Source organism: Plecotus auritus (assembly GCF_963455305.1).
Source record: "Plecotus auritus genome assembly, chromosome: 8".
NCBI lineage: Eukaryota > Metazoa > Chordata > Mammalia > Chiroptera > Vespertilionidae > Plecotus > Plecotus auritus.
The window spans coordinates 36,387,613-36,404,924 of NC_137782.1; the positions used below are offsets into that span (position 1 = coordinate 36,387,613).

At 40.3% G+C, this 17,312-nt stretch overlaps 1 protein-coding gene across 1 annotated transcript in view; it reads left to right on the top strand.

The window, feature by feature from the left end:
- The window catches only part of L3MBTL4 (L3MBTL histone methyl-lysine binding protein 4), a gene marked incomplete at its 5' end in the record, with an annotated part of 276,294 nt that overhangs the window by 188,001 nt on the left and 70,981 nt on the right, over nucleotides 1-17,312 (top strand). Inside the window, one exon of the mRNA XM_080684810.1 lies at nucleotides 3,093-3,163. Within this exon, the coding sequence (XP_080540936.1) occupies nucleotides 3,093-3,163 (71 nt within the window). The remainder of the gene's footprint in view (nucleotides 1-3,092; nucleotides 3,164-17,312) is intronic.

Here is a 17,312-nt window from a genome sequence, read left to right on the forward strand (position 1 = left end):
TGAAGGCTTGAGTTTATGTCCTGGCTCCACCATCAACTCACTGTGTGCCCCAGATGGGCAAGTGGTTTAATATCTCTGAGCCTCAATTTCTTTATTAATAGCAAAGGTCCTACACCTACCTATAGAGTTTTCGTGAGAATGAAATGAGGTTCAATGAAATCTGGAGTCCTTGGAAGTACCTCTCTTCCTCAGGAAGTGTAATGGAATCTGTTTACAGGGTTTACCTTGGTGTATCTCCCTAGTCATGTAATAATTTTGAAAGGAAAACTGTGACAAAACATATTTGTGATTAATTGTAGTATCTGCCAAGTTTATAAAAAGCCACTCAATAATTTAGTGGATTTATTTTTACATTATTTTTAAAAGCCCCATCAAATTTATGTCAGGCATGTGAGCTTCCCAGGAGAAGCTTACTACTCTGCACCTACGATGTGCCTTCAGCATTCCATGTTGACTAGCTCTCTGCCAGATGCTCACCGCTCACGGTCAGGCCCTCTTTCTACAGTTTATATTCTCCCCTGTAAGAATGCAAACAAAGAAATCTTGGTGATATATATAGAGAAAATATAATGAAATTATAAACATTGAATTAATGAAAATATTCCACACATTTTATGCATGTCCACGATGCATAAGACTTTGTATACTTTTTTATAATATTTTTTCACTAATTGTTCAGAGCAATTAGTGAAATTGTACTGTACCCATTTTGCAGATTGGGAATCTGAGACCTTTAGAGTTTAAATAGGCACCTGAATCACAAGCTCAGGACACAGGTGCTAAACCATGCAGCTAGGTTTTCCTACACTAAGGGTCTGGTCTCTGCATTGCACCACAGGTGGCTAAATACCTGGAGTTACTGTGCTCCACGGTAGCTATGTAGGGCCTCCTTTCAAGGTCCAAAAGTGGGATTTCAGTAGAAATTCTTTCTCAGTTTCTTGGTGTGTGTTTTTATGGGGGAAAAAACAACCTTAATTTAAAAAAAAAAAAAATCTCACTGGTAAGTTGAATGTATTTCTACCATGATAAACACATTTATAGAACCTATAGATAAAATTACCTCAATTATTGTACAAGTCACTTATCTTATACTAGAGGCCCGGTGCACGAAATTCATGCATGGGGGTGCGTGTCCCTCAGCCCAGCCTGCACCCTTTCCAATCTGGGATCCCTCGAGGGATGTCCAACTGCCCATTTAGGGCCCACTGGGATCGGGCCTAAACGGGCAGTCGGACTTCCCTCTCATAATCCAGGACTGCTGGCTCCCAACCACTCGCCTGCCTCTGCCTGATTGCCCCTAACCACTCCCCTGCCAGCCTGATTGATGCCTAACTGCTCCCCTGCCAGCCTGTTTGCCCCTAACTGCCCTCCCCTGCAGGCCTGGTCCCCCCCAACTGCTCTCCCCTGCAGGCCTGGTCACCCCTAACTGCCCTCCCCTGCAGGCCTGGTCCCTCCCAACTGCTCTCCCCTGCAGGCCTGGTCCCTCCCAACTGCCCTCCCTTGCTGGCCATCTTGTGGTGGCCATCTTGTGTCCACATGGGGGCAGGATCTTTGACCGCATGGGGGCAGCCATCTTGTGTGTTGGAGTGATGGTCAATCTGCATATTACTCTTTTATTAGATAGGATAGAGGCCTGGTGCACAGGTGGGGCCAGCTGGTTTGCCCTGAAGGGTGTCCCAGATCAGGGTGGGGGTTCCCTTGGGGCATGAGGCAGCCTGGGCGAGGGGCCTGTGGTGGTTTGCAGGCCGGCCACGCCCCCTGGCGACCCAAGCTGAGGCCCTGGTATCTGGGGTTTATTTATCTTCTACAATTGAAACTTTGTAGCCTAGAGCGGAGCCAAGCCTTCTGCTTGCTCCATGGCCGCAGCCATTTCTGTTGGGATGTATGTATCTTCTATAATTGAAACTTTGTAGCCTTAAGCAGAGGCCTGGGCTGGCCAGGGTGTGCGGAAAGCTTGGCTTCCTCCATCACCGGGGGCAACCCTAGCCTCCTGCTCTTTCCAGCTCAGTGGCTGCCACCATTTCTGTTTGGGTTTATGTATCTTCTATCACTGAAACTTTGTAGCCTTGAGTGGAGGCCTAGGCCAGCAAGGGCAGGCGGAAAGCTTGGCTTCCTCCATTGCCAGGGAAACCCAAGCCTCCCTCCTGCTCTCTGTGGCCGTAGCCATCTTGGTTGGGTTTATTTGCATATTCGCTCCTGATTGGCTGGTGGGTGTGGCTTGTGGGCGTGGCTTGTGCGTGTAGCGAAGTGATGGTTAATTTGCATATTACTCTTTTATTAGATAGAATAGGATGTAAGGTTTGAGTAACTGAATGAGATTCCTCATTTAAATCAGAAATTGAAACAGTGTTTGCATGCCTACCTCAAAGGCTTATCCCTGAGGACAAAATGAGAGAGCTGCTATCCAAGTGCAATTACAAAATACTTTTGCAAAGCAAGCTATTATCATTTTCATTAAAATCACAAATATTACAGATGAATTGATCAACTACCTCAAGTTCTGTCTACCTAAAATTTAATTATTAGGTAATTAGCAACACTGGAAAAGTTTCATTTTAGAAACTACCACATTCATTACAAACTCTGAGCCTCAAATTTTTATAAAGTTCCATTCGAGTTACAAAATTAGTCCTTACAGCATAATGGAACATTTAAAAGTTAATTAATTCTCTGACATTCAGCAATATGAGCAAATTACTTTATACAGTTATTCGGGCACAATGTATATAATCTTCTGATTAAAATAAGCGCTAAAATCATCAGTAGCAATTATTATTTACCCACCTACTCTTCCTAGTAGCTCCTTCTCATAATCTGAGGAGATTATTCTCCAGAGAGTTTTAAAAACATTTGGCAATAATGGAGGAGGGGAACCTTTAAGTCTTGATGTCAAAGTTAGAGTTTCTGAACAAAAATGTATTTTTTAAATATTAAATTGAAAAAAAAATTCTGATGAAGTTTCTGTGGAGCAAAATACCTATTAGTTCTCTATTGTTTACCCTGTGGCTTCTATTTAAATGTGTGCTGCTGTCATGAGTTATTCCTGCCTCACAGGATAATGAATCCAGGTTTTATTTCTGTTCTTTGTACAGACATGTACAGCAGGCAAAGTGTTTGAAAATCAAAGAAAAAGAAGATAATGACTTGGATAATCTCTTCAGAGGTAAAAACACTAGCAAATCTACAGAATATAACTTTTGTTGTGAAGATGTCTTGCTTGTTTGATTGGTTGGTTTTAATATTCCACTAGGGAATGGTGGGGAGAACCTGCCTGGAAGTCAGGAGACTTGTGGTCTAGTCCCAACCGTATGAATAATAATTTGTTATTCACTACGCTGAATCTTAACTTTCTCATTTTTAAAGTGAGAGGACTAGACTCTGATTTCTATGGTACTCACTCATGATAGGACAAATCTAAGCTTTTGGAAGTAAAAGTCTCAGTGGTAGAATCTTTTTCTGCCATCTGCAGAGGGCATGGAGGGAAACCAGAAGTGGCTCAGTGCACTTTTATAAGTTGGGGGAACCGGGAAATGTACTTCATTAGCAAGAAGGTTATTGGAAAAAAAGTTTAATTATTTAAATCTGAGTATAGGAAAAAGAACTACATGTTTTTCATTTAATTATGTTTCTTTTCAATTAAGGCAAAATCTCATCTATAATTTTGAAGTTCTATTGTAGCAAGCTAAGGAATAAATTATCCCGTGTTTGTGTTAATTTAGTGCAATAATTTTCACTTGGTAAGATTGAAGCATTTGTAATTAATTAGTATCATTTTGTCTTTAGCCATAGTAGGTCCTTATGTTTGTATCTCCCAAAACATGTAGGTGATCTGTTTATCTTTTAGAAAAAGACAGTGAGTTTTCTTCTGACTTGGCCAAAAGTGCAACAAATTAGCCCAATTTGGTAACACTGCACTTCATCTCCAATGCAATCGCCTGTTCTACTTTTCTTAGAGAAAAACAGGGTGCTTGGCAGTCATTGAACAAAAGGGCTGTGACTTCTATGAGCAGAGCTCACCTGCTCATTTCAGGGGGACCCAAGCTCAGCTTGTGGTTGGGAACTCAGCCACAAAGGAGGAAGGAATCTTCTCAGAAAATGGAGGGCAGAAAGTTACTCGAGTTTCCTTGTGCACCTACACATTTCTCCATAACCAGAGGGCTTTCTGTGTGACATAACTGGTTCTGAACAGCACTTTACAAAAAATAAAATAAATAACTGATACTTCAAAAACTGCCTCATACAAATGTTCTAATTTATTCTGTAAACATGTTTTAGAATGGCACATGGAGCCCTAAAAAAAGTGTCAGTGTGTTAATTTATATTTTGACACTTTTGAAAACATCTCCACAGAGTAATTATGTATATGTTCCTGTTAAAACAGATACACAATTTTGTAGTTCACATAGTAAAAGTAGTAATGAGGAGCATCTTTGTAAAAATAGAAAAGATCACTAGCAAAATGCATTTGCATAATGGGAAAGATGTTTAGTATGCACTTGTTCTTTTCTGCATCATTTATAACCATATGCATTTATTTATTCGTGCATCCACTGTGTTCTCTAAACATTTCAGTGTCCTCATGGTGAAAGTCTATGATCACGGATTTGGGGCAATAATGACATAGGAGGTGCAGGAATGCACACTGCCTGATGCAGAGCCCACAGCTAGCTACTGGGGTCTATAACCCTCTTTGTTGAGAAAATGCCTTCCGGGCTCCATTCTAGTCCATGAAAATGGACAGGATTCATTTAGCACCTGCTTTCTATTCTAGCCTTTTGTAACAAACTGGTTCTTCCTTATAGTGGACTAATCCTCATTATTTTACAAGTTCATTTTCTCTGGTTCATACCTGCATGGGACAAAATAATGAGAATCTGTTACTGTTGTGATATTAAATGATTATTTAATATTTTTCTTTTATTTTTTGTAATTCTATAAATCTAAGCATAATTTCTAAATATTTGCCTTTGTTTTGTGTGTGTTTGTTTTTTGATCTGGTCATTGATTTGAATATATATTTGTTGTTATTGTTGTTGTTGTTTTAAGGAAAATGGGCTAAAATTTGTTCTCTATTTTTCCCATGAGGGGAAATAGTATAACTTTGATTTTTAGAGATTGTGTACACATGTGTATACAACATAGGTAGCTTATGTTTTTCATATATTGGGTATGTTTTCAGTTTTTACTGAGAAACATTTTTATTGTCTAAATAGTTTTATTCCGATATAATAAAAACGCTACCCATTTTTAAATGCTACCCATTTTTTAAAGTATTTTAAAAATATACTTTATAGAGATTCAACATTTTTTTCTCATAACATATTCATGTTAAAACTAGGTGACAGAAAGTTTTAATTAATCTATAAGTAAAACTAACCTAAAAAAGTAAAACTAGATGACAGAAAGTTTTAATTAATCTATGTATATAAAAGCCTAAGCTACCGACCAAACAACGGGTCAACCGGTCGCTATGACGCGCACAGACCACCGGGGGGCAGACGCTCAATGCAGGAGCTGCCCCCTGGTTGTCAGTGTGCTCCCATAGCCAACCCCCCATGGCCAGCCAACCTCCCATGATCCCTCCCCCTGGCTGGCCAACCTCCCACAGTCCCTCCCCCGACTGGCCAACCTACCATGGCCCCTATGAGCTCCGATTGCTGGCCAGGCCGAGGGATCCCACCTGTGCACAAATTTGTGCACCAAGCCTCTAGTTTATAATATAAATAGGTTGAGAAAAATGATTATCTAAAAGGCCATTTAGTAGTGAAATTAGCAGAAGTTGGGGTGTGTCTAACTAGAGGTTTGCAGGCAAGCTTATTGAGTGTCACACCTAAGACATGGCAAATGGTAGTGATCCTTTGTGCCTTTTGTTAAGTAAATAGTGCATGAACAAGTGGTTGACATGGGTGGCTGTACCACACGTCCATTCTCTGGGACTGAGTTGGGCATCTGTGCAGTAGCCTTTGGGGTTTTTAGCTTTGCTTGATGAGTGTTCCAGAGGGACCTGCACAGAAGTTCCTTTGAACATAAGTTGAGTGAGGCTAATGAGAGTGCATTGACATTACATGTAGAGGACTGTTCACCTTCTGTCCCTGAGAGAATGCTAGAACCAGAGCAGCTAAGACTCAGCTACTTGGTACCACAGACAATATGCTGTCAGGGGTACCATACTGTGCCACTCCAGGGGAACACATGTGGAAGCGTGGAATGTTTAAATAGAAAACTGTTTCTTTATTACTTCTGGACATTCTTTGACTCAAATATGTAACTAATTGCTAACTTCCTTAAAAAATCTAAAAATTTCATAAAGCAAAAATGCAAGAGATAAGCATTGTTAATAAATGCTTTATAGATTTATTGTGGATATAATAACTAACCTGTTTGTTTTTTCTACCAATATACAATTATATTATATTGGAGATCTAGAATTCATTTTATCTTTCTACTTGCTGATATAGCATATTATGATTACCTTTCTAAGTCGGTGCATATACACTGCTAGATTCTTTTCTTTTAAGTGAAAATTGTAGTCAAGTACACAAGAGGTGACACCCATTTAATCACCACTTGGGTCATGAAATAGAAGCTAACTCGAGTCCCACCTCATGCCACGCACTTTCCCGCTCCTGCCACGATAATCATTCTTCTGATTTCCGTCACTACCAGTTTTTACTTTGTCCTTGTTCTGAACATTTGATAAATGAAACCATACAGTATGTACCCTTTTGTGTCTGACTTCTTTTGCTGACATTATGTATGATCCATCCTAATCATGGTTTGCTTATTCTCATTATTGCATTTCCGGTATTGTGATCCCTCCTACTTTATACTTCTTTCTCAAGATTGCTGTGGCTATTTGGGGTCTTTCTTGGTTCCATATAAATTTTTGGAGTATTTGTTCTAGTATTTGTGAAATGTGTCCTTGTTATTTAATAGGGATTGCATTGAGTCTATAGATTGCTTTGGGTAGATTTTCTTTCTGAGAGTTCATTATTGGCTCTGTGCAGGCTTCTTCCTGACATTGTTTGTTCGTGAGAATCATCACATTTAAAAGCAGATTGTAGATCATGATTCTGACATGGGAAGAGTTTGTAAGTCATCACTCCCATCCTCACAACAGGAAAAATGCTGAACAAACTGAACAACAACTCTTCTTAGATACATCAGAGAACTGAGGTCCTGCCCTCAGGGAAACTGCTTTACCAGGGCCATGCATCCTAGGGGAAAGGCAGGCAGCTCTAGTTCCCTCTAGCATATGTCTTACTCTAGGGAATGAAGGGAAAAAGGCAAGAAACTCTTCTGGAGGTCGCAGCCCCAAGACTCCGGCCCATTAAAAAACTAACTGGTTTTAATCATAAAACTCGAGAACACTCCCCCTCACCAATACCTTGACCTCCACATCAATAGGGCTCCAATATGATCATAGCATATTGCAACAGAGACATAGGCTCTATTTAAGAAGGAGTTTCTAAGGGCTTTCTTTAAGAAACCCCGAAACAACAGGGCAAAGTAAGAGTACCCTAAAGGAAACTGAAGCCCTGGCATTATACATTTGTCAGAACCCCTAGAACAATATAACACACAGACCAAATCCTAATGTCAACTATAGACTTTAGTTCATCATAATAATGTGTCAATAGTGGTTTATAATTTGTGGCAAATGAACCACACTAATGCAAGATATTAATAAGGCAAACTGTTGGGGAGTAGAGTGAGGGGGTATGTGGGAACCCTTCACACTATCTGCTCAATTCTTCTATAAACCTAAAACTGCCCTAAAAAATAAAACAGTAATTTTTAAAGCATCTTTGTAGTGACTCATCAGTATTTGGTGTGGTAACGTGGGCCATGTAGAGGGACAGGGACAAACTGGAGTTCTTGGGAAGATGAAGGAAATTATTTGCATTGGGTTAAAAGATGACCCTAAGGGCAGGAGCTTGGTACCTACAATTAACTCAAGGAGGATATTCTGATAATTAAGCAAGAGGAGACTGATAACCTAATTAGAGTTCATAATGAATATCCTCAATTGTAGTCTAGAAAAATGTCAACAGCTATGATAACATCTGTACTGCTGTAAGACAACTAAGTGACATGCCGGTTCTTATTAACGATAGAGACAGCATCTATTCGTACCATTCCTTCGTGCAGGCACTCTGCTGTTTTCTTAGGTGTCAGTTAGAATATTAATAGTAAGAGTTTTCAAGATAGAAAAGAATATAACAAACATTTCTCATTAAAAAGGGGAGTTAACTTTATTTTGCTTTAAAAAAAAATAAGGAACAGAGAACTGTATCCCAAGTTACAGACCAGCTGCGATTAGGGGTGTCGAGTTATAAATTATGGAGATGCTGAGATTTGAATGACTAGTTTGTTTCACCGCCAGATGCTCTGAAACACCTACACCCCCAGGCCTGCTGGGAGCTGCCTCACAGTGCGCACAAGGCTCTGGGCCAGAGGAGAGTTCTTGGGAGTGAGGGGAGGGTTTGGCTGCCTCTAACTGCCTTTCTAGGATACGGTGAGTATTGTTTTCAGCTTAGTGTTTAATCTCTTCTATATTTTCTTCCAAAAATTTCCTTTGCCCTTCTTTTAATGTAAACTCTTTTTTCTGCAAGTACCAGAGAACATGGAAGTGAGAAAGCCAGTTTTCTTGGGATCAAGGCATAGATTATAGTTTATGGACTTTGCAGAATTATAAGCGTTGTAGACAAAATATTTTGAAAAAATCAATTCTGGAGCAAATAGTGCAAAAATACAAAAGTCTGAATAAAAATAAATCTGCTTTAATAAGTAGGTACTTATTTTTAGTTATGAGGCTTGAGGGACTGACAACTCTGAAAACTATATCCTGCAGCACCAAGCCCTGGTGCAGTGTGGGCAGCCACGCCCCCGCTTCCTCAGAGTATTCCAAAAATAACCCTCTCGACCTGAAATCTGCCTCTGACACATCCTCCTGCCCACTGTGACCCCATCTCTGGCTGTCTCAGAATGCAGCTTTACCCAACAAATCACTGCAGTCCACACGCATAGCTGGTCTCTTCAGCATTGTCACGGGATAGTGACCAGACAGCAGCACTGCTGTGGGTCCTCAACCTGCTCACCGTTCAGAGCTGTGGGAGAGTGGGCCACCCAGACGCAAGCAGAGAAGCATCTTTGTTCAGGAATAGAATTACAGCTTTGGGTTCCAGCACTGCACAGCATTCATTCCCCAGGACCAAAACGGGATTCCCAGATTCTCAGATTCTAGGTTCATCATCCCAGGGAATCTCCTAGGAAATTCTAATAACTTCAGCTTCTTCCCAGTGTCAGATCTGAGGGATGCGGACATTTCCTTTCTTAGTTCTATGAACTCGTAAGAGCTATGTGGGTGTAGGAGGTTGGAGGGCACCCCAAATAAAACATTTCTCTCCTTTATACATTTCCCCCAGGGTGTTGCCAGGCCTCTCTTTCTTGTCTCCAACTTCAGTGCTAAAGGGAAATGTCTCTGACTATAGCAGAGAACTCTACCTCTAAAATGTATCCAGGACCAAAGGGAGGGAGCCCCTGCTTCTCTCCAACAGGTCAATGGTGTGAGGCACCTTTTTGCCTTGATGATAGGTACCAAGGATTTGGAAAAAACACACAGAAAAACTGCCCTGATAACTCAGTCTCCTTGGAGGGAACATGCCTATTTTATGATAAAAATTTCCTGAACTTGGGATTTATACCCTGTAAGGGTATAGTCAATGCAGAAGAGCTCAGGGATAAAGGATCCAGCAAAATGGTTGGATAGGAGTGCAGGTTCAAAGGATTGGAATGAGTGATGGAATGAGGCAGTGGATTTTGCTTTCTTAAGAGGCCTGTAGCCAAAGATTGCCTGGGTTTCTCTACCCAGACAGCACTGCTATTTTGACATTCCATTATTGAAGAGAGAGACTTTTAAATAGTAATATCAAACGCTTTATGTCTAAATAATTAGGATTTGATGTCTTAAATAAAATATATGTAAATTATTCTTTGCTATCATTGGACAGTTGTCCTGTTAGATTTCTGAACTAAAATTATTTGGACTTAAAAATCATTACTTGGAGGTAGAAAATGAGAGTTGTTGCTGACCCTGGTTCATGGGTTGTGTGTTTAAAAGTTATGTTTATTTAGTACATTAGTTGGGAGACCCAGAAATTTTCATCTCTTTATAAACTAAAGGAGTAGCTATTAAAGTGAGTAATTTTACATCAATAAGGGACATAAAATAATTCAGTCTCATATAAAAATATACATGAAATATACTTAGTATATTAATTAGGTATTGGATTGACTGACTCTGAGTACTTTGTATCTCTTCTTGTTGCCATAGTTACCACTGCCTTGTGGGGGTACATCGAGTATCATTTTTGTTGTAGACTTTACTTATTAACAAGACAACAGTTTCTTCTCTTATTTACGTGGTTCTCCCTCACTCATGTTTTGTTATGCTTTTCTTCTTTGATTTATTTTTCTTTTTAAAATAATTTTAGATGATGCCATTTTCCTTCAAATTTTGACTGCCAGTGATTTTGATATGCAGAAAATTAGATTATAAAGTAATTATGAGGCAATAAATAATAAAATAACAAGTATTTAAGGAAACTAGAAATTAAACTAAAAAAATAGGGAAGAGTCCTGAGTTATTCTAGATGTAGCCACTCTGATGACATTTTTTCTTTTATTTGCCTTTAGAAAAATGAGGCTTTAAAGAAATCTTCAGTGGTGGTAGGTTTTCATTTACATATGTTGCCTAGTTTTTATTCCGTAACTTTGAAAAGGACATTGTTTTTAAAAAACATTTCTTAGCAATAACACCACATAATGCCTATTTTATTAATATTCTCCCATGATAGTGATAATGATAATAACATATTCATCTAGCACTTTGCATATTATAAAGCAGATTTATATTTATTGGCCCAATTTCCCTGCAAATGGTTGTGGTTACCATTTTCTTGTTGAGGTGATTGAGTTGCAGGATAGGTGACTTGTCCAAGGTCACACAGCTGTTAAATAGCTTAGAGATACAGCTTAGATTTTCCTCGCAAATTCAAAACTCTTTCCCTTTAAAACACCGTTTGGTCATTATACACTCACGGAACTGTGGTTTAATTGAGGTACCATTTGAAGGAGAGCTGACTTTAAGCCGAACCACAAACCCACTGCCTGATGGGGCTCAGCCATTTAGACTGTGAGCTGGAGACCATTTCTCTGCTTCTAAAAGTGAGAGTTGATCCCGATAGACTCTGCCACGCTTGGAACAAAGAACTCTTTTCTTCTTCTTGGATCCTCAGCCTGTCACCCTGAGGTGTCTGCATCACTTGGTGTTTTCTGATTTTTATTAAAAGCATTTCTTTCCATTATGAAAAAATAAAATAAAAGTGAGAGTTGAGTAGATCAAAGGAAAGAATTAATATGAAGGCATTTAAAAAGCACATATAGGAAGGTATGACCAATACTCAAACATTTCCCTGTAAATTCATCAGAGATGGATTAATACACCTAAAATGTAACCTCCTGCCTGAGTGGGGTGCCTCAGCGCCGCTGGGCCCCCATGATGGTGGGGGTGCTCGGGATCTGTGTGACTTGCTTTCTCTCTGACCACTGCTGAGTTCTCATTTAAACATGAAAGCAAATTTGTGCAGAAATGTTGCTAATTTTGCTCTGTGTTGAATAGGAAGTCTGGAATCAGGAGCCATGTCAGTGTCTCTAACCTTATTCTGTGTGATGACAGGCATTCTTTTGTTAAGAAGAGTGCCTTTCTGCTTGGCCAGAAAGTTCTCCTTCCAGGTGACAGAATTGCTGTCTTACCATTAATGAATTTTACAGCTAGAATCTTTTTTATTTTAAAGAATTATGGACATATCTGCCCAAAACCATGCTTTAATACAAAAATAGAGGAAATTACTGCTTTCCTGAAATACCAAGGTGTTTTCAGCCTTGCTGATAAAAAGCACCTTCAGATAATCTCCTCTGGACACTTGCAGAAGCAATTACTTTCACAGTTTATATTGGAATGTTTTAAAAAGCCACAAAGTTGCTGTACACAGAGAAGAGGCTGAGAGTAAAAGTTTAGTCATCTGTGTTGCGCACACACATTCTGAAATGCAGTGGAAGGGTCTTTCCCTGAGTGTCTGAGAATCTGGATGCGGCCACTATTTCTGTGATATGCCCCCTCAACATCTACCAGGTGATGGGCTGCATTTGGCTAAATCAGAGGCTATTTCTTCATTAGGTTACATAAATTTTTTTTGTGGGGGGGCTTCTGTGAACATAGGTGTTAAGGAATAAGAAGTTTTCAAAGCAATCCTTGCTTAAGTGTTGTTTACTGTTTAGTTTTAATATTAAGAATGTTTCCTGAAAAATCTTTCTAAATCACCTCCACCCCCCCCCCAAAAAAAAAATTCTTCTTCTTGAACACCTTACTTATCAAAGAAACCTTACTTTCATGTATACCTGCTCAAGTTATGGTCTTATCGGCCGTGGCACAACGTGAATTGAGCTGCTTCGAATCCTACATCTCTGTGCAGTGCTTAGCAAGTGTGAAGCCTAGTAATCTGAAAGGTGTGGGTGAGAGGAACATGATATTACCAGATGTCACTAATCAATAGAAATTCATCTTGGAATGAATGCCAAAATATTAGACATTTTCTTTGGGGGCTCCATTCCAACACCTCTTTAACTACCTCTAGAAAATTTCTTAGAAAAGTTGCAGTATTTAAAATTGTTTCTTTCATATGTATACCAAAGTGAAGTAACTATTCACTATAAATAGGAGAGATGTGTGATTTGAGTTGCTTCTTCAAAAACAGACAGTGTAGAAGTATCTGGTCATATTGTCTCATAGATTCCTGAGGTAAAAGATGTAAGTCCTTGGAAGGAATATTGAAAACAAGTAGTTTTTAAACTATATTTAAGTGTCTTCCAATGGAGTCCTGGGGGCACAGGGATAACCTAGAAGCACACATTTAAAAGCTGAGCTGCTGGGAGCGGAAAGAGGCTGAAGCCACCCACTTGGGGCTGCCTCCCTAAGCGGGGGCCTTGAGGCATTCCCACAGAACCATTTCTGTGGTGCCACACCAATTGTTTGTTCATTTCGTCGTTGAATGCCATCTTTGTGCATGCCCAGCGTTATTCTAGGCCTGCGGAGACCTCAGGGAACAGAGCAGAGCTGTCTTAGTTGTCATGGAGCTCACGGGCCAGGGAGAGTGAGTGTCATGTAAGGTTGCAGCTGAGATGAGTGCCAGGGAAGAGCAGTATGGGAGGCCAGAAGGCCAGTGCGGGCTCCTCTAGGAAGTGACACAGGGGCCCACCTCTGAAGGGCGAGGAGAAGTGCATCAGGGGAAGGGCAAGGGCAGAGGGATATGGGGAAAAAGAAGGCAGTTTGCTGACGGTTTGGATTAACTTTCAATATGAGTACTGCATATGCTAAATCATTTACCGGGATTCTCAGGTATAATCGCTTTAATCCTGTGTTGGGGATGCCCCGTTGTACAGATGAGTGGAAGCTAAGGTACAGGAATTGAATCATGTACCCTTGGGCTCACAACTAACAATGATGGAGCTAAGGTTTGTACCCAGATCTTGCTTCAGAGCCCATACCCTGGGCCACCTCCCCGTACTTCCTCCTAACGTGGGGGAGCTGGAGCAACAGTGATGAATGAGGCAGTGTGTTCACCAAAAAGACCATGAAGATGCAGGCTGAGTCAGGTGCCCCAGCCCATTACTTCTCACTCCAAGACACATGATGTTGTAAAGATGGAGTTCGAGAGGTTTTAGTGGGAAAGTTGGGCTAAGAATGGGCACAGACAGGACAGCACTGAGAGCCTTTGTCTCCAAGGCGGGGAGGAATGGTGACTTTAAGAGCAGCATCAGAAAGGAGGCAGTGTTGCCCTGGCCGGTGTGGCTCAATGGCTGAGCGTTGTCCCATACACCAAGGGGTGTTCGGTTATTTCCCGGTTAGGGCTCAGTCCCAGGAGGGGGCGTGCAGAAGGCAGCCAATTGCTGTTTCGCATCGATGTTTCTGTTTCTCTCTCCCTTCCCCTTCCTCTCTCTCTTAAAAAAATATCAAAGAAAACATATTTTATAAAAGAAATTAGGTGGTGCCTTGCCAGTGTCCTGTCAGACAGGCAAGAGGTCTGTGAAGGACTGGCCTAGGTGGACCTGGTTAGTCAGACTTTGCAGGGGCATTTGCATGCCGTGCCTCCTCCTCCAGGCACTTCGCGCATAACACTGAGCTCGTCTGCCCTTGTTGTGCAGGGCGTTTACGAGCCTGCTACACCTTGAACTTGTCAGAGGCTGGGAATCTTCGCTTATTTCTGCATCCTCTGGGCCTGGCTTGTGCCAGTTCTGCCGTGGACACTCAGTACTGAATGAATTGTGTAGCAGTTGTGGAACCATGTTCCTTGCCCCTTTCTCTACAGTGTTATTGCCTTATCAAATTTATATTTCACCTATGCAAGCAGCTTTATATTAATACACATAAACAAATTATAGATCGTCTTAACTATCTCAGCATAGTATATTTTAAAGAGCTAACACTAGCTGAAAATATATAAGAAATCCCTTTATGCCACTTAAAAATAGGAAGACATAATTAAAAAGGACAGGGTAATAATTACATGTTCAAACATTGGACTTGTTCTTCCAGATATTAAATTTGTTGTAAGGAGTATAAATGGACAGGTTTTTTTTCTGGAATTGCAGTGGTTTCTGACTGGCCATTTAGTGTGCACCTCTGTGGCATCGAATTTGCATAGCCCAACTTCGGGCCATTGCGGTACATTTTCCAGTTTGTTGAGTTGTTCTTTCTCTAAAAACTAATGATGTCAGAATTCTTTATGCCCATTAGCCTACTTGCTCACTGAATCTTGAAACAGAAAATTCTCCTCTATTGGCAAAGTAAGGGAAGAGTCAGCTATTTGCAAAACCTAAATTGAGATTCTCTTTTACCTCAGAAGGTCAGATGTGAAAAAATATATATGACTATTGTAAACCCACTGCCCTTTCAGCTGCAAAGGTCAAATAAAGATATTTGACCTCATTTACTTTTGCCATTGCTTAAATGTGTGATAATTGATGTTTGTTGTTCCACAAGAGACATATAAAGTGCAGTACGCCCCATTGTTCATTGTGACCAGCATCTGGCAAGGTGGAGGCATGATTCATATTGTAACCCAATATATTAATTAATTGAAAGTTAGCTATATGTCAACTGCCATATTCTGAATATTGCAATTAATTTGATACTGAAAATATGCTGAACATAATTTATTGCTTTATGATTCAGAAAGCACTCTAGAGACTTCTTACACTTCTGAGCCATCATTTAACATTATTTTCAATTCTATTGATTATGTGATAGTGCCAGTTAATAGGAATTTCTGATCAATACCATGTTCTCAGTATCTATCTATATTCATCATTTTTAAAACAAAACATCAAAGAAAACATGTTTGTGAAATTTACTTAAAAAGCAATGTTTTAATCATTGCCAAGTGTTTCTCTAAGTTCTTAGTAAGCTTTTGGAACTACTTACAATTGCTTTCCAAATAACTCCAAAATAGACATGGAACATTATGGTATCTGAGAAACCACAAAATAAGTCCATCCATAATCAAGCACAGAGCTCAGTGGCCAAATATATGCCATCAATGTTTAATGACACAGAGTAGCTAACTTGTATTTCTGCGAGATCTGTTCCCACAGCCCCAGCTGCCGCTTTTAATTGTCCACACTATTAACACTTATCCTGCAAAGCCAGGAATTTTTAATGTAATATAGAGAAAGCTATCATGTGGCACCCCATGGGACACCTTTCATAAGCACAGGTACCGAGTCCTTCACTCCCAGCAAAATACAGTGGTCCCATCTTATCTGGGGGAATACTTTCCAAGACCTCCAGTGGACCGCTGAAATCACAGATAGTACAAACCTTATATATACCATGTTTTTTCTTATATATACATACCTATGATGAAGTTTATTTTATACATTAGGCACAGTGAGAGATTAATAACGATAACTAATAATAAAATAGAACAATCACAACAGTATACTGCAGCAAAAGATATAGGAATGTGTTCTTTTCAAAATTTCTTATTGAGCTGTACTCACTTAAAGGAAGCACTTTACGGCTTCTCTTTGGCATATCCAAATTGCTAGCATTACTATTCTTTCACTTTGGGATCATCATTAAATAAAATAAGGGTTACCTGAACATAAGCACTGCGTTACTGAGCCAGTACTATTTAGTTACTAATGATCGGGCAGCGTGCACAGCGCGGAGGTGCTGGACAAAGGGATGAGTCACATCCTGAGAGGGATGGAGTGGATAGTGTGAGATTTCATGCTAGTCAGAAGGGCATCCAATTTAAAGCTTATGAATTGTTTATTTCTGGAATTTTTCATTTAATATTTTTGGACTGCTGTTGCCAGGAGTAACTGAAACCGCAGAAATTGAAATGCAGATAAGGGGTGACTACTGTACAGGAAGGTGCGCTGCTCCCCAGGATGAGAGTCAGTGTCTCCATCAAAGTTACAGAATGAATTCAATCCACTACTGGAATTTTCAAGAAACAGCTGCATTCATCTACTGAATCCATCCTACCAAGAAAATGCACCAGGATTTCTACACAATTCTTAAAAATGCAATGCAGACTGTGATGGCCTCAGTGGCATCTTGCTGCTCCAGGGCCAGTAAGATTTTTATCAGAATTCTTCTACACCAGTGGTCGGCAAACCACGGCTCGCGAGCCACATGCGGCTCTTTGGCCCCTTGAGTGTGGCTCTTCCACAAAATACCATGTGCAGGTGCGCACATACAGTGTGATTGAAACTTCGTGGCCCATGCGCAGAAGTCGGTTTTCGGCTCTCAAAAGAAATTTCAATCGTTGTACTGTTGATATTTGGCTCTGTTGACTAATGAGTTTGCCGACCACTGTTCTACACTGACAACCAAATTAGAGTGGGGCCGTGCATTGTGCGGACTGGCATATATTGAAGATGCCGCAGGAATAAGAGCACAAGGAGTTCCACAAAGGACACCTTCGCTCTGTGGCAGGCGAGAAAGAGACCCAGATGAAAAGCAGGGCTCCTGCCACCACTGCCTTCCACATCTGCTTCCCCGGGAGACCTGCTGCAGGGGGAGAACAAGTATCACAGCATGGATGGAGACCAAATAGATTACCAACTGTGTTGACGTCACATAGCCACGATTCTTTAATATGTAGCATATTGAGAGTTTAAGAGCAAATCAATACATATTCCACAACAAAATTTGTTTTAAAATTTTCCCCCCTTATGAG